The sequence below is a fragment of the Ruditapes philippinarum genome, unplaced genomic scaffold (assembly GCF_026571515.1).
Source record: "Ruditapes philippinarum isolate M1 unplaced genomic scaffold, ASM2657151v2 ctg7569_1_1_1_1, whole genome shotgun sequence".
NCBI lineage: Eukaryota > Metazoa > Mollusca > Bivalvia > Venerida > Veneridae > Ruditapes > Ruditapes philippinarum.
This window is the reverse complement of record NW_026862739.1, coordinates 1-18,326: the sequence shown is the minus strand read 5'-3', so window position 1 is coordinate 18,326 and position 18,326 is coordinate 1. Positions and strand designations below refer to the sequence as shown.

Below are 18,326 nucleotides of genomic sequence, written 5' to 3'. Positions count from 1 at the left end.
CCTGTTTCCCTTGCAAATTGTTTTAAAGTCGGATCTTCAAAGAGCCAAAATATTTTTTAATAAACATCAAACCTGAGAAAATTTACTGAAGTAATTATTAGCATGTTATTGTGTGATCAATGTATTGATTTTTTCAGTATTATAACCATATTTCTACGGCGTTACTAATACAGTAAATTACTATTCAATGGCTATTTTTGTGTCACGTTGAACATATTGATAGGGGTTACTTTTTTGTTGGACAAGTAGCTATTTTCAAAGAATTGACTATGTAAATATCATACGGACAAAGTTTAAGAAATGGCTTCAAATGAAAAAACGGACAAGTAATTTTGCCAGCCCTTTTATTCAGAATGTAACTTATCAAATACTGTGCACTTTATGACTCCGGGGTAAAAAAATGGTATTGCACTGCCGTGGCAGATATTTTGACGTGATGTCGTTTTCATTATATAAACATAGCATTAAGACGCTTAAATGTTAGCGTTATACTATTTTAGCGTTATACTATAGCAGCTTCAATGAAAAATGGGTCTTTTTCACTTCCAACGGTCTTTAGTTTTGGTATGTGATAAATAGAATATTGAATTCTTGTAAGTTTAATACTAAATTTATTGAACCAGAGGCTCGCATAATATAATTTTATTCAAGTCGTTCAATAAATTCAGTTTTAAACTTGCTCTCATTCAATATCATCTATATAATCTTGTTGCCTTACATTTATCGTTATGTTTTAAAGTTTCTTATTTTGCTGACCTGATTTCTGATTTCACAGTACATAGCTGAAACAGATTTTGAAGCAAAAAAAAAGCAAATGACAAGTTTTCCATGCTTCAAACATCGGTACACGTACCATAGGGATGCTTAGCGTTAATGAGAATTAACACCATAATCATTGAAATCGGCTAATTTTCTTGGTCTTGTCATCATCGCACTGTCGGGAGAATATTCTTGTGTTGTATCTTACGGGAATTGTAATCAGTAAAAAAGGGCTGAATTAATGTAATTGGACAGAAAAATCATTTGTCTTGATCCAATGTTTAATATGTAAGCTGGATAGATTCTCAGAATTAGACAATATTGATAAAGTATTATTAAAGTTTCTGCTTAGAAAAATCCTTTTTATCTCAGGGAATTTACGTCTGTTTGTATCCGAATTGGTAATTTTGTTATATTGGTATAACAGAGATAATAGTTGGTATAATAATGGAAAGATTTATCCCCGGAAATATTTTTTCTATTGTCTGATCGATGTTTTATATTCATCTATCATTATCATTATGATATAATTATAAGAATTATTTTAACATTTTTAGGTTTTACATATTGTGACAAAATCTCACTTGCGTCGTTTATTAAATGTGCCTTTTTTGTTTTGAAAATTTGATTCTTTAAAATATGTGTTTTATTTTTGCCAAATGACCTGGGCAGCGACTTAATCTGTGCATGGGGCGTCCGTGGCCGAGTGGTTAAGGTCGTTGACTTCAAATCACTTGCCCCCCACCCCCTGGGGGGTCCCCAAAAGGGACTTTGGATTTTTCATGTGAGGGGAAACAACCAGCAGCTATCGATGTGACGTAAAAAAAAAACCCAAACCCCAAAAAAAAACAAAACCCCAAAAAAATCCTTTTTGGGCCAAATTTTTCAACAATGCCCCGGGGCCCAAAGGGGAAATTTCAGGAACCGCAGGGGGGGGGTTGGGCCCCGGGGGGGACCCAAAAGAACCCGGGGAAAATTTTTTTAAAAATCCCCAACCCAGGAATAAAAAAAAAAAAAATTTTTAAAAAGGGAAAAGGGCCGGGAAAACTTTTTTGCTGTTTTTTGGGGGAAAAATTCGGGGTTTTCCCCAAAGAGCTAGAATAAATTTTTTTTGTCTGTGATGCTGGGAGCCATGTTTTTATTCTTTTTCTTGTGGGATTAAATTATTAATTTCAAATTTGAAAAAAAAATGCAAAAACTGATATTTCCATTTGGTACCTCTTTCTTATAATAGCCTTAGAATTTACAACTTTATTCATAATAGCGAAATGGAATAATACTAAGAACGAAATTCATTAAAAAAAATTGATCTGGAATATATGACATCACTTTAAGCACACAACTTGTCTTAAAATTTTATTGAGGCCCAGGTAAAGACAATATGTCCGTCTTCCAAATTATAGTCAATGCATGGTTATTCTCACTAAATTGGGAGGCTTTAGCCTCATGATTTTGGGAAAAGTTATTGAAAAATTTGCTAAATTAGGATGTAAAAAACTGGGAATATTTTTTGGGAAAACTGCATAATTTTTCAAGAAAATTTCATTTTGCGGGCCTCAGAACTTATAGAAGGTGAAAAATCACTTGAATTTATAAGGTGAAAAATCACTGATAGTTTAGGTAAGATAAAATAGGAAATGTCTTTAGAAAACCTCTTGATTTATACATCTATTTATAGATTCAAGCTGATTTGTGTAGCTCCATGTTTGTTACAGTAGAGATAAATCATAAATTCATTGCTATGGAAATGACAGAAAATGGATATTATTTTGTCCTATCTTCAGATATTTTAGGTACTGTGATTATACAGGCGGGATGAGTGAGTTATTCATGTCTTCTAGCAATGATTTGTTTTGAATAGTAAATGGTTTATAATTCTTTCACATGAGTTTTCTGATATGAAGATAAATGTATTGTATAAATATTTCTGTACATTTACAATATTGACAATGCAATACCAAAATATAAAGAACTGTTTTACCATCAGTTTTTGACATTTGGCCTGTTAGTTTACTGATTAGGTCAGTAAAGTTTTAATTGGTCGTTTAGGTCAGATAACTCTCTAGGTCAGATAACTCTGAATCGGTCAAATAATCCTCTTTTAGCCTGATGTTTTTTTTATTCAGCCAGATATTGTTCTATTCAGCCAAAAATTCCCTATTCAGCCCCATAGTGTTCCATCCAGACAGATAATTATCGGTTCAGTCAGATAATCAGATAATTCTCTATTCAGTCAAATAATTCTCTATTCAGTCAGATAATTCTCTTTCCAGCCAGATAATTCTCTTTCAGCCAGATAATTCTCTTTCCAGCCAGATAATTCTCTATCCAGCCAGATAATTCTCTATTCAGTCAGATAATTCTCTATTCAGTCAGATAATTCTCTTTCCAGCCAGATAATTCTCTTTCAGCCAGATAATTCTCTTTCCAGCCAGATAATTCTCTATCCAGCCAGATAATTCTCTATTCAGCCAGATAATTCTCTATTCAGTCAGATAATTCTCTTTCCAGCCAGATGATTCTCTTTCAGCCAGATGATTCATTTTCAGCCAGATAATTCTCTACTTAGTCAGATAAATCTCTATCCAGCCAGATAATTCTCTATTCAGCCAGATAATTTGCTATTCAGTCCTATTGGTCAATGGAGTAGAAAATTGTAATTACATGTTAGAATCCCAGAAAGCCAGTTAGGTGGACCAACATCAATGATAAAACAAAAAAAAATGTGTTGGAATGGGTGTAAATAAACAAACAAACTAGCAAGAATAGACTTTATTGATACAATTGTCATAATTATTTTGTTTTTAGTTTGCACAATTCAGACAGAAATCCTCTTGTTTATTGAATAAGTATTGATTAACAGTTAAATGCCCCAGAACATGACAGTATTCCTAGATATTAATTCAATTATCTTTGGAGTAAGTCACTTAATGTCATTTACAGAAAAGAAATGTCAGTACGTTTATAATATAACAGATATGGTAAATGGTATTTATTCTTATTAAAGGAATCTGTTGACCTGTTTCTATGGCAGCCGTAAAGCTTAAGTTGACAATAAAAACTCTTTGACTAACAATTATGTTAACATTGTATTTTAAACTTCATATTCATTGTTGGCTTTGTAGTTAAGATATTCCAACAAGATTTTGGTTGTCTTTGTAGTTAGGATATTCTAACAGAACCTCATGAACTTGAGACGAAACATATTCTTACTCATCAACTCTAAACCTATACTTACTTATGAACACTAATCCTATCCTTACTCATCAACTATAAACCTATACTTACTTATGAACACTAATCCTATCCTTACTCATCAACTCTAAACCTGTACTTACTTATGAACACTAATCCTATCCTTACTCATCAACTCTAAACCTATGCTTACTTAAGAACACTAATCCTATTGTTACTCATAAACTCTAAACCTATACTTACTTATGAACACTAATCCTATCCTTACTCATCAACTATAAACCTATACTTACTTATGAACACTAATCCTATCCTTACTCATAAACTCTAAACCTATACTTACTTATGAACACTAATCCTATCCTTACTCATCAACTCTAAACCTATACTTACTTATGAACACTAATCCTATCCTTACTCATCAACTCTAAACTTATACTTACTTATGAACACTTATCCTATCCTTACTCACCAACTCTAAACCTATACTTACTTATGAACACTAATCCTATCGCTACTCATCAACTCTAAACCTATACTTACTTATGAACACTAAGCCTTATAATGCTTACTTATGAACACTATAAACCTATACTTACTTATGAACACTAATCCTATCGTTACTCATCAACTCTAAACCTATGCTTACTTAAGAACACTAATCCTATCGTTACCCATAAACTCTAAACCTGTACTTACTTATGAACACTTATCCTATCCTTACTGATAAACTTTAAACCTATACTTACATATGAAAAATAAGCCTTATAATGCTTACTTATGAACACTATAAACCTACACTTACTTATGGAACACAAAACTTATCCTTTCTTATGAACAATAAACCTATACTTACTTATGAACAATAAACTTATAATACTTACTTATGAACACTATCACCATCCTTGCTTATGAACAAAAAACCTATACATACTTATAAACACTAAACCTATACTTACTTAGAACACTAAACCTGTACTTACTTATAAACACTAAATTTATCCTTTCTTATGAACAATAAACCTATACTTACTTATGAACACTAAACCTATACTTACTTATGAACACTAAACCTGTACTTACTTATAAACACTAAACCTATCCTTACTTATGAACACTAAACCTGTACTTACTTATAAACACTAAACCTATACTTACTTATGAACACTAAACCTATACTTACTTATGAACACTAAACCTATACTTACTTATGAACACTAAACCTATACTTACTTATGAACACTAAACCTATCCTTACTTAACACTAAACCTCCTATACTTACTTATTAACACTAAACCTATCCTTACTTATGAACACTAAACCTATACTGAATGCGCAATAAATTTCAAACAAATAGCGCTGTTGAATTGGTATTCATTAAGAAAAAGTTATCAAGCCCTAATTATCAGTAGTGATTTTAACTATATTTATTGATAGTGTTATCATAATGTATTTTCAGCCCTATTGATGAACATGGTCACATGGTGGGGTGTGGAGAAGACGTCAAAAAGGGCCGCCGAAAAGCACCAAAGTCATTTGCATTTGACCACTGCTTCTGGTCAATGGATAAAGATAACCCTAAGTTTCATGGTAAGAAAATAATAGGGATTTTTGTATCATTTTCATTGTTATATCCAGTTTGGTTGATTGAAAAAACTGTTCGGATAATAATTTGTCACCTTAGTGCAATAACTGGTTAACTCCTATTAAATTTAGAAGGACATAACCCGTTATTGCACTAAGGTGGCAATATGCTCTTAATTACAACTGGTTTATTCTAAACACACTAATTAACCAGGTTTTCTGAAAGAAAATACTAGTTATGAATTGATTAACATTGGCAGGAGGGCAATATTTAATTAAATAAAAAGTCAAGGGTTCAGTATTATTAACACTTATTTTATGCATCTGTCTAGGGAGGTTAAATGTAAGAAAGGATAGTTTCCTTTAGATAGAATTTTTGTTTCTTGTCATTTAAATGGTATAACATAATTTAATTTACATAGTAGTTCTGTCATTTACAAGATAAAAAAATTCAAAGTTCAAAGTCGGCAATTATTTTTCAAGAAAATTCCACACTGAGTAATGAATCTAAATTCTACACCATATAAAGACTTTCATTGAAATTTAAAACATTCTTGTTGCTATAGTGACGATGATAGATAATGAAATCTTGTTACAGACACTTGCAGTCAATTAACAAATGAAATAATCTGAAATCATTGATCTTAATGTCCAATGTTCTCTCCAGAAAGACATTTTTATAATATCTAGGATTGTCCATAATGGAAAGGTTGATTTATTTCCAATAGAAATTGATACTGCATGTTGAAAAGAAAAAAAAGAAGAAATACTGACTCAACAAATTCTATGACTGTATGATTTTTAGCTCCACTTTTTTGAAGAAAAAAGGTGGTGGTATTGTTATGAAGTATGCATTGTCTGCAGTGCCATTGTTTAAATGTTTTGGTTAAGATTTTTTATTTATGATAATTAACTTCAATAGGACAATGAAACTTCATATGTGGATACACCTTGATGAGATCAAAGGCCAAGGTCACTGACTAGGCTTTGGTTATAATTCTTTCCACTAGATATATATTCATCTAGACCTTAGTGTTAGTGTCTGTCTATTGGACAAATTCATCTAGACCTTAGTGTTATTTGTAACAGTTAGACATATTCATCTTGGTCTGTGTGATATTGCATTACTTATGCATTCTCTACCACAGAATCAGATGTCCATCTAAGCATTGGTTATGTTTGTCATTACCAAAGTTGTCCATCTAGGCATTGGTTATGTTCCACTCTGCCAAAGATGCCTATCAAGGCATTGGATACATTTCTCTTTATTTAGATTTCCATCTAGGCATTGCTTATGCTTTTCTCTACCAAAGATATCCATCTAGGCATTGCTTATGTTTTTCTCTACCAAAGATGTCCATCTAGGCATTGCTTATGTTCTTCTATACCAAAAATGTCAATCTAGGCTTTGGTTATGCTTTTCTCTACCAAAGATGTCCATCAAGACATTGGTTATGTTTTTCTCTACCAAAGATGTCCTTCTAGGCATTGCTTATGTTTTTCTCTACCAAAGATGTCCATCTAGACATTGCTTATGTTTTTCTCTACCAAAAATGTCAATCTAGGCTTTGGTTATGCTTTTCTCTACCAAAGATATCCATAAAGGCATTGGATATGTTTTTCTCTACCAAAGATGTCCATCTAGGCTTTGGTTATGTTTTTCTCTACCAAAGATGCCCATCTAGGCATTGGTTATGTTTTTTTTCCAACCAAAGATGTCCATCAAGGCATTGGTTATGATTCTCTCTACCAAAGATGTCAATCTAGACTTTGGTTATGCTTTTCTCTACCAAAGATGTCCATCAAGGCATTGGTTATGTTTTTCTCTACCAAAGATGTCCATCTAGGCATTGGTTATGTTTTTCTCTACCAAAGATGTCCATCAAGGCATTGGTTATGATTCTCTCTACCAAAGATGTCAATCTAGACTTTGGTTATGCTTTTCTCTACCAAAGATGTCCATAAAGGTATTGGTTATGATTCTTTCTACCAAAGATGTCCATCTAGGCATTGGTTATGTTTCTCTCTACCAAAGAAGTCCGTCTAGACATTGGTTATGTTTCTCTCTACCAAAGATGACAATCTAGGCTTTGGTTATGCTTTTCTCTACCAAATATGTCCATCTTGGCATTGGTTATAATTCTTTCTACCAAAGATGTCCATCTAGGCATTGGTTCATGTTTCTCTCTACCAAAGATGTCCATCTAGGCATTGGTGATGTTTCTCTCTACCAAAGATGTCCATCTAGGCTTTGGTTATGCTTTTCTCTACCAAAGATGTCCATCTAGGCTTTGGTTATGCTTTTCTCTACCAAAGATGTCCATCTAGGCATTGGTTATGTTTCTCTCTACCAAAGATGTCCATCTAGGCTTTGGTTATGCTTTTCTCTACCAAAGATGTCCATTTAGGCTTTGGTTATGCTTTTCTCTACCAAAGATGTCAATCTAGGCTTTAGTGTAATTTTTCTCTACCAAAGATGTCCATCAAGGCATTTGTTATGTCTTTCTCTACCAAAGATGTCCATCAAGGCATTGGTTATATATCCCTACCAAAGTTGTCAATCTAGGCTTTGGTTATGTTTTTCTCTACCAAAGATGTCCATCTAGGCATTGGTTATGTTTCTCTGTACCAAAGTTGTCCATCTAGGCATTGGTTCATGTTTCTCTCTACCAAAGATGTCCATCAAGGCATTGGTTATGTTTCTCTCTACCAAAGATGTCCATCTAGGCATTGGTTCATGTTTCTCTCTACCAAATATGTCCATCTAGGCATTGGTTCATGTTTTTTTCTACCAAATATGTCCATCTAGGCATTGGTTCATGTTTCTCTCTACCAAAGATGTCCATCTAGGCATTGGTTCATGTTTCTCTCTACCAAATATGTCTATCTAGGCATTGGTTATGTTTCTCTCTATCAAAGATGTCTATCTAGGCCTTGGTTCATGTTTCTTAAAAAATCTACCAAATATATTGAATTGGCTATGGTGATGTTTTTTCATCTAGGACTTTTTGATGTTCTCTGGAAAAGATGTTCATCTAGGCAGTGGAAATTTACGAGAGATATTCATCTTTTCCTTAGATGACGTTGCTTTGAACTAGAGATGTTCATTATGTTCTTGGTGATTTTTCTCTCTACCATAGAAATGTGCTTTTGGCAATCAGTTAGACACTTTTCAAGTAAATGAGCATTTATTCAATGTTTGTGTTATTGCTGATATAGAAATTATAGAATTTGTTGAGTCAGCATTTTTGCTTTTCATGTTTAGCTGCCATGAGCACTAAAAACTCAGAGGTGAGCTTTTGTGATGACAATTTGTCCTTCGCTTGTCATTCTGTAGTTCCCATTGTCCAGAATTTCTTTAAATATCATCTCCTAAAACTGTTTATGGATTTTGACCAAACTTTACATGGATGATCCTTAGGACTGGTGGTCCTCTACAAAAGTTTGGGGTCACTTAATTTACATAAACTTGTATAGAAAAATTACAGTGCCAAGAGTTAAGACATTTTGCATGTAGGATCACTTTGTAGCCTTCTACAAAATTATATAAGCCATCCTCCTGTGATAAAAAATGGCACTGGGGACACTTGGTTCATAGTCTTGTAAAGTAAAATTGTCTTTGAAATCATTCTTCTCTGACAGTTCATTGTCCAGAGCTTAGATATTTTGCATGACCTTGTTGTCCTCTACAAAAGTTATATCAGTCATACCTCTGGGATTAGTAATGGCCCTCTCTGACGGTCACTAAATTTAATATATAGTCTATTATACATAGTAAAACAATTAGTTAATTAAGTCTTGTGAGACAGTACAATGCCAAGAGCTTAGAAACTTCATGAAGCATTTAGTAGTAGATATCTACAAATATTTTCAAAAATTATGCAGCCTAGAGAAACAAATGACAAACCAAATGTGACTTCATGTACAGACTCAATCAAACCAAGTCTGCAATTTTCATGTAATTTTGTTGTGATTAATGCTTCCGAGGGATCACTTTGTTTCCAGATTTTCATTACTGGCTTTACCCTTTTCTAGCATGAATCTCAGGTGAGCGATCCAGGGCCATCTTGGCCCTCTTGTTAGTTAGCATACATTGGTCAGCTACTATTGGAAATAAATCAACCTTTCCATTATGGACAATCCTAGATATTATAAAAATGTCTTTCTGGAGAGAACATAGGGCATTAAGATCAATGATTTCAGATTATTTCATTTGTTAATTGACTGCAAGTGTCTGTAACAAGATTTCATTATCTATCATCGTCACCATAGCAACAAGAATGTTTTAAATTTCAATTGAAGGCTTTATATGGTGTAGAATTTAGATTCATTACTCAGCAGGGAATTTTGCGGAAAATTATTGCCAAGTTTGAATTTTGAACTTTTTTTTTATCCTGTAAATCATAGAAATACTATTATAATATATTAACGATATTATGTTATATTAATATGACAAAGAAACAAAAAATCTATCTGAAGGAAACTATATTTTCCTACTTTTCTTCCGAGACAGATGTTTAATATATACGTTAATAATGCTGAATCCCTGTCTATTTATTTAATTAAATTTTGCTGCAGAAAAGACATTAGTTTCAGATAATCTAGAAGAGTTTACCAGGGGAAAAATCAATTGTGTAACTTCGCTATCTTTTTTTTATGGGAACATTTTTCAGATTGTCTTTATTGAAACAAAATCTAGACAAATACAAGTAATCTTGTTAGGACTGCATATACATGTATACAGTCGAACTTTGTTATCACGATCTCAGAGGACCTGTGAAAATTTGTTTCGAGACAACGGTAGTTTGAGCCAACAGAGGTTGAAGTATTATCATATATAAAAAGATCTTACTTTAAGAGGAGGGATTGGAGGCGTGTAGGTTGTTCGTTTTATGTTGGTCAGATGAAAATTATGTGCACAAAACTCGTGTCCAGCTTGTCAGTTCATCAAATGCGTCATTTTAAGGGGTTTTTTTTCGGAAAAATATGATCCTGTGTTGTAACTTTAGTATAAGCTGTACTGATGTAGATAGTATATTTATGCAGGGGCATCCAAGGCTGAGTGGGTAAGGTTGTTGACTTGAAAACCACTTGCCCCCCATGCTGTGGGTTCGAATCCCGACAGGGACTTTGGATTCTTGCATGTGAGGATGCTATTCAGTTAGCTTACGGAACGTCGGTGGTTCTACTCAGGTGCCCGTTCTTGCTTAAAATAATGCACAAAAGGACACCTGAGGTCTTACTTCACCAGTAAAGCTGGAAAGCTGCCATATGACCTATACTGTGTTGGTGTGACGGAAAACCCAATCAAACAAAAAACAAACATAATATATTTATGCGTATTGTAACTGGTTGCCATTTGATTAAGTTATCATTGTCCAATTTTGTTGAAAACCGGAGACCAACAATTAGTAAATCCTGAATTACATTTGGGAATATCTGGATAGCATTTACCTATTGTCCAAAACTATGAGCAACAACAGGTTACTTTTGTGATGATGAAAATGACAATACGGGCACATATTAAGGACAATTGCGTACTTTATTTTTTAAAATTTAATGGGTTTTGATATGCATTTTAAAAAGTCTATTGAGTATTTTGTAAAATTAATTGCCTAAATACGCACCGTGTTGTTGTTCTGATATTCTCTTGATTTTTGTGTTCAATGAATGTATAGCTAAAACTGTTTATTTTTTTGAGGTTTTGAATAGAAAAATGTTGTGTAGGAGATGAAATTTTAATTGGAAAAAAAAATGACATTATTACTGATCCACCTTTCTTGGTATTTGTATCTCTCTCATTTTAGACATCATTATGTGAAAGTGAATATCAATACATATAAATGAACTTTAGATTGTGTAGGAGAAGCTGTTAATAGTTTTCTTCTATATTATCATAGTATATACAGATAAATCTCAGGAGTTGTAGGTGGAAATTGTAATTATTCATGTGTCATTTACAAGACTTGTTATCTGATATCAGACTGGAAACAATGGCTTTTCTCATCTACTTTTATGAGAATTTTTTTCTTTATATATTAAAGTGGCCTTCAGTTTTTAGAATTTTTTTCTTTATATATTAAAGTGGCCTTTAGTTTTTTTCTTTGTTGGAAATTTTTGTGTGTGCGTTATTTCAAACTAAGTATTTCAGTAATATTATCTTGAAAATGTGCATCATATCACTAATAAAAGTCTTTTTCAAAACAGCGTTGTGTAAGCTATTTATAACGCATGAGTGACTTTCATTCTTAAAAATAGAAGATAGGGCAACAAATGGTCCCCCTAACTAATATATACATATATAGAGAGTGGATTACAGATATCAAGGGGTTTCCTTATTGTTTATGTATTTTATCGACAGCAAATTATATTTTCCACATGAATTCTTTTGATTTGACAATCATATAATGAGATTTTTCTATAAATAACATATTTGAGCCGTGTCATGACAAAACCAACATAATGGGTTTGCGACCAGCATGGATCCAGACCAGCCTGCGCATCCGCGCAGTCTGATCAGGATCCATGCTGTTCGCTTACCAAGTCTTTTACAAGTAGAGAAACTGATAGCGAACAGCATGGATCCTGATCAGACTGTGCGGATGGGCAGGCTGGTCTGGATCCATGCTGGTCGCAAACCCATTATGTTGGTTTTGTCATGACACGGCTCATTTAACCTTTGGAAAAGCTGAAGGTGGCTTTAAGGATTTTTTTCTTAAGACAAAATTGGGTGTATTGTAAGATTTGACACATACATATTTAAAAAAGAATTTTGCAGTTATTTTTGAAGCGAATTGACCTTTTTTTACCAGTAAGTCCAATGGATTCATGTTATTTTCTCTCGATCAAAGAGAATTTAATCAGTCATTGATGACAGTAATTAGATCTATTATTAGATTAACAGAAATTGGTACTTTACATTACTGTTTTAATCAGTATTATTAGTAATGTGCTGGAATTTTGATGACTCTTGGGAAATCAGCACTGGGCCTGTTCAAATAGAAAACTTAGCAAGGGAAGTAATACTTGACTGGATTGAAGAATAGTTCTGTAAGAGTTGTCTTTCTTTTTCAGTCTGATTTTCGTATTAACATTGCTAAGACAATTTTTTTCTTTCCTCGTATGAAGTTAGTTATCTTTTCGATTATATTGTAGTTTGCATACAAGGTGTATGTATGGAAGCTGTATATAGAGTTAATTTGAATTGGAATGATGGTTCTACCCAAATGCTTTGTCTAAATTGATATAGAAATAGGCCCATTTGACCCTGACCTTTCCTGAGAGTAAAGTTGGAGTCTAAATTGATTCAGAAATAGGCCCATTTGACCCTGACCTTTCCTGAGAGTAAAGTTGGAGTCTAAATTGATTCAGAAATAGGCCCATTTGACCCTGACCTTTCCTGAGAGTAAAGTTGGAGTCTAAATTGATTCAGAAATAGGCCCATTTGACCCTGACCTTTCCTGAGTCTCAACTTAATACCAGTAATTGACTGCCAACATTATCAGGGTGTAGTACAATATTATCACAGGTTAATATTTATAATACTGCATGTTTGTAACATCGCAATCCATTGGATAAATTGAATGTTGATATAGTTCTATATACATGGCTGCTGTCAATTTATGAAGAAATCTTTTTTCTAAAACAGGAATTTTTCTGTATAATAAATTAGATATAAATATTCCTGACAGGTTATATAACAGTATATAAATGGTTGCTTGCAATATAACCTGAACCACTAACAACCATAGGGCCATATAACCTATCAAAAACTTTATAACTTATAATATACATGTACATGTTTATAGAAAATTATATAAATTTTTGTTTTATATTTACAGGTCAGGAAAAAGTGTTCCAGAACCTTGGTGATCCGGTTTTACAAGGGGCATTTGAAGGCTACAATGGCTGTATATTTGCTTATGGACAAACAGGTAGACGGTGGAATTATATTTTAAAGTTTCTTACAAAAAATGCATATTAGTTTACAGCTCTACTTGAAAATTTGTTGTCTTGAACAAAAGAAATGTTAAACAAACAAAAAATGTGCAAAAGTTCTATTCTGGTGCAGTTTGTTTGTTTGGTTTTTGCTATAGCTAATTGTACTACAGCGGAAGAAAATTTTATAAATATTCAATTATAATATGCTATTTAGAATCAATTAAAGAAATATGTTGAATTTTTATTCATGGAAAAGTAATTTTCCTGTCATTTAGTTTAATGACATCACATCTTTTAAAAATTTTACGCCGGCTGTCGGTATAGACCGGAATATCTAGCTTGAGGGTAACTGTTTATGGCGGTAACAAGGGTCTGCCCAGTTTCCACTGAACAGTTTCCCGAGAGCTAGATATTCCTGTCTGTAATAAAAGCAAATTTTTGATTCTTTTTCATGCATATTACAAATTAATGATATTACGAAAAGAAATTATGAAAAACTAATTTTTTTATTTCACAGTTTTTATACGCCCGTTTGAAAAACGGGACGTATTATGGGAACGCCCCTGGCGGGCGGGCGGGCGGGCGGCGTCCAATTTTGTCCGGAGCATATCTCCTACATGTATGGAGGGATTTTAATGAAACTTCATATAAATGTTCACCACTATGAGGAGCAGTGTCGCGCACATGAACCAGGTCTCTAGGTCAAAGGTCAAGGTCACACTTAGAGCTCATTGAAAAATGCTTGTCCGGAGCAAAACTTCCACATGTATAGAGGGATTTCAATATTACTTGGCACAAATGTTCACCATTGTGAGGCGGAGTGTCGCGTGCAAGATTCAGGTCCTTGCGGCCAAGGTCAAGGTCACACATAGAGGTCAAAGTTCAGATAAAAATATGAAGATGTGTATATGGACCATTTAGTCATCATTTATTGAGGGATTGTAACACAAATGGTCATTATCAAGACTATGGCTGTGATACATATAATTTAGGTCAATATATACAAGGTCAAGGTCACTAAAGATGATGAAATATCCAGATTTTGTAAATAGAATTTAATCAAAGGGAGACAACAAAGTTATTACTTTGTTCATAAATGACTTACACAATTACTCCCCTTGATCTATTTTCACTTTCAATTCTAAAAATAGAATTTAATCAAAGGGCATGAAATAATCCTCTTTCTTGGACTTGAGTATGTTCTAAAGAATGTAACATTTATTTACACATGTTTCATTCATTGGTCAAGATTCTTAACTGTGATAACTATGGTGTTCTGTAGACTTGGTATTTGTTCATAAAGATCATACAGTAATTACCTTATCAAATGTAAATACTTTCTCATAGAAATTTAATTATATTTTAATTTTCAAGTAAATATCAGTTCAGCTCATTCAAAGATTAAGAATTGTAATGAAATGTATTTCCCTAGAATAAAATCTTAAATCAGAATTTTTTAGTTATTAAATTACATGTACTTTTTATACGCCCGTTTAAAAAAAGATAAAAATATGAAGATGTGTATAGGGACGATTTTATCATCATTTATTGAGGGATTGTAACACAAATGGTCATTATAATGACTACGGCTGTGACACATGTACTTTAGGTCAATATATGCAAGGTCAAGGTCACTAAAGATGGTGAAATATCCAGATTTTGTCTGGAGCATATCTCCTACATGTATGGAAGAATTTTTATAATACTTTATGGAAATGTTCACCACCATGATATGTATTGCTCCATGCATGATCCAGGTCTCCAGGTCAAAGGTCAAGGTCACACTTAGAGCTCATTGAAAAATGCTTGTCCGGAGCAAAACTTCTACATTCATAGGGGGTTTTCAATATAACTTGGCACAAATGTTCACCATTGTGAGGCTGAGTGTCGCATGCAAAATTCAGATCCCTGCGACCAAAGTCAAGGTTACACATAGAGGTCAAAGTTCAGATAAAAATTTGAAGATGGTTATAGGGACCATTTAGTCATCATTTATTGATGGATTGTAGCACAAATGGTAACTATCATGACTACAGGTGTTACACATTTAATTTAGGTTAATATTTGCAAGGTCAAGGTCACTGGAGATGATTAAATATCCAGATGTTGTCCGGAGCATATTTTCTACATGCATGGAGGAATTTTAATGTTACTTTTATAGAATTGTTCACCACCATGAGACGTAGTGCCCTGCACATAAACCAAGTCTCTAGGTCAAAGGTGAAGGTCACAGTTAGAGCTCATAGAAAAACACTTGTCTGGAGCAAAACTTCTACATGCATAGAGGGATTTCAATATAATTTGGCACAAATGTTCATCATTGTGAGGCTGAGTGCCGTGCATAAAATTCAGGTCCCTGCGACCAAGGTCAAGGTCACACATTCTGTGCATATCTTCCCTATTGATTTGTTTTAAGGTTCATTTAACAACACAGTGCCAAGAACAAAAACTTGCTTGCTAGATAACACTTATCCATAATGCCCCCATCTCCATCTAAAGCTTTTTCGTAAACGGGCGTATTTTGTGACTATGGCACCCTTGTTTCTTATAGTAGTGTATGAATTTTCAACTTCATTCATAACTAAGCACGCAATTCATTCTTAAAAGGCGCACAGGAATGACATCATTTAAAACATGCAACTTGTTTTATGTGCGGGGTGTAAGACAGGCTTTTCTAGTACCGGTGTAAACTGTAGATAATCCTATCAGATATGCAAGAAGACATCATATAACTTGTAGAAATTCTTTTACATATTAGCGCATATATCACATAATAATGATCTCAATTGCCCTGACTATTTTAACAAGTAAAAAGTGTTTGAAGTGTTTTATAATAAGATGTTCATTGCAGCGATTATTTTTCAGGTTCGGGGAAATCGTACACAATGATGGGAACAATGGAGGAGAAGGGTATAATTCCTCGTCTATGTGACGCATTGTTTGATCGTATTGCTAGGCTAGAAAATGAAACAACCAGCTTTAAAGTGGAAGTATCATACCTGGAAATATATAACGAAAAAGTTCATGATTTACTAGATTTAAAAGGGTAAGAAAATGCTTGTATACCAAGTGTAAGGTAGAAATTTTTTTTTTAAATATCAAGCATCTATATAATCTCAGGGCACTTTCGTTATATATCACAAGGGGCCGATGTTAGGCCCTAATCCCAATCTAAATTAGCCTTTTTTTTTCTTAACTTCAATTTAATAAATTTCCCAATAGCAACCAAAAAAATAAAACTTTCAACTATTGAGAAAAATTTAACTGTTTTGACTTGTTTTTGAAAAGAAGTGGCATATTATATGATGATAATAATAAATATTGAAGATATTGTTACATTCCTATATTAAAATTTTGAAAAGTCAAAACCAAGAATAAAGTCCAGGAATGTAAAATATTTTAAAATGTAGAAGCTTTGGCTTGAATGTGGATGTTCATGTCATGACAGTGGTAAATGCATCCAGTTGTCTATACCCACCAGCATTGACTTATATGAAGAATTCATTTCTTTCTTTGTTTCTTATTACAGGCACAAACAGAATTTAAAAGTTAGGGAACACAATATATTGGGACCATATGTAGATGGTTTATCAACATTAGTTGTAACATCATTTGAAGTAAGTACAAGTCTACAATATCTATAAGTGTCTTATGTAGTTAAGGACAGACCTTATTAAAGCTTGTAAAAGAGCTTTAGCTTGCTGATTTATGTAGTAAAGGATACACCTTAAGCTTGTTGATAATATAGTTATTGATAGACCCTAAGCGGTTTATCAAATGAGTGAGAATTACAAAGTTTAGCTCAATGAAACAATGCATTGATGTAGAAGCCTTTTATACAATACTAATGAAGTCAATAAAACATAGGATATCTAAACACTATATGTAGCTGTACAATGCTTTGTCTAAGTTATCTTAACAAAAATGTCTTTAATTTTGGCAACATTTTTATTCGATAATTCGAAATTATATATTCCTTATACATCCTTTGATATGAAAATCAACATTTTAATGTGGTTGTTGTTTTATTTAAACAGGATATAAACAATTTAATGAATGAGGGGAACAAATCAAGAACTGTGGCGGCCACCAATATGAACAGTGAGAGCAGCAGATCACATGCCGTATTTAACATCATAGTCACCCAAACATTAACTGATCTAAAAACTTCTGTAAGTATAATGTTTATAATTTTAAATGTATTTGATTCAAGCTTTTCCATTCTTGTAAGGTTCATATTTGTTCATCCACATATGACCTTTACAGTGATGGTGCAACTTAAAACCCAAACAAACAGAAAACTAAAAAAACAGCATGATTGTGCTGTGCCAACTGATATTGGACTGCAAGTGATGGTGCAACATAAAACTAGAGCTGTCATTGATTCAGTGCAAAGCATATCAACGATATATCGATATCAAGTAACTAAAATCAACGATACACCGATATATCGATAATATCCTATACTCACTTGTCTGTCATTCACTTTCATACCTGTTTCAATGATTTCAGTCAAAAACATGTTCTGTACAGTGTCTTGTCCACTGCATGATTTTTTCCAGACAATATTTTTTGTCACCATTGCTATGAAATAATTCCACTATATAACAAAAGCATAACATTAGATATAAATAATTGTTTCTGCATATATTTTGGGTGAATTGTATAATTTCTAGACATTTAACTTATAAGTCAAAAGTATCGATTTTTTAAAATGTGTATCGATTATTGATCGACAAAAAAATATCAATGATACATCGATATTGTTGATATCGATGACAGCTCTACATAAAACCCAACCAAAAGAAAAAAATCAAAATACCAGCAAGTTTGTGCCAGCTAATAT

At 33.0% G+C, this 18,326-nt stretch overlaps 1 protein-coding gene across 1 annotated transcript; it reads left to right on the top strand.

Moving 5' to 3' along the window:
• Positions 1-5,392: 5,392 nt before the first annotated feature.
• On the top strand, positions 5,393-18,262 carry LOC132720042 (kinesin-like protein KIF13A). Its single transcript, XM_060704028.1, has 5 exons — positions 5,393-5,545; positions 13,381-13,473; positions 16,346-16,526; positions 17,010-17,097; positions 17,518-18,262. The coding sequence occupies exons 1-5, from the start codon at positions 5,437-5,439 to the stop codon at positions 17,935-17,937; spliced, it is 891 nt and encodes a 296-aa protein (XP_060560011.1). The 5' UTR covers positions 5,393-5,436; the 3' UTR covers positions 17,938-18,262.
• The last annotated feature ends 64 nt before the right edge of the window (positions 18,263-18,326 follow it).

Coding starts and splice junctions, on each gene's coding strand:
- LOC132720042 (XM_060704028.1), top strand. CDS start 5,437: ATGGTGGGGTGTGGAGAAGACGTCAAAAAGGGCCGCCGAAAAGCACCA. Junction 13,474..16,345: donor ATTTGCTTATGGACAAACAG/GTAGACGGTGGA, acceptor ATTATTTTTCAG/GTTCGGGGAAATCGTACACA. Junction 17,098..17,517: donor TAGTTGTAACATCATTTGAA/GTAAGTACAAGT, acceptor TTATTTAAACAG/GATATAAACAATTTAATGAA.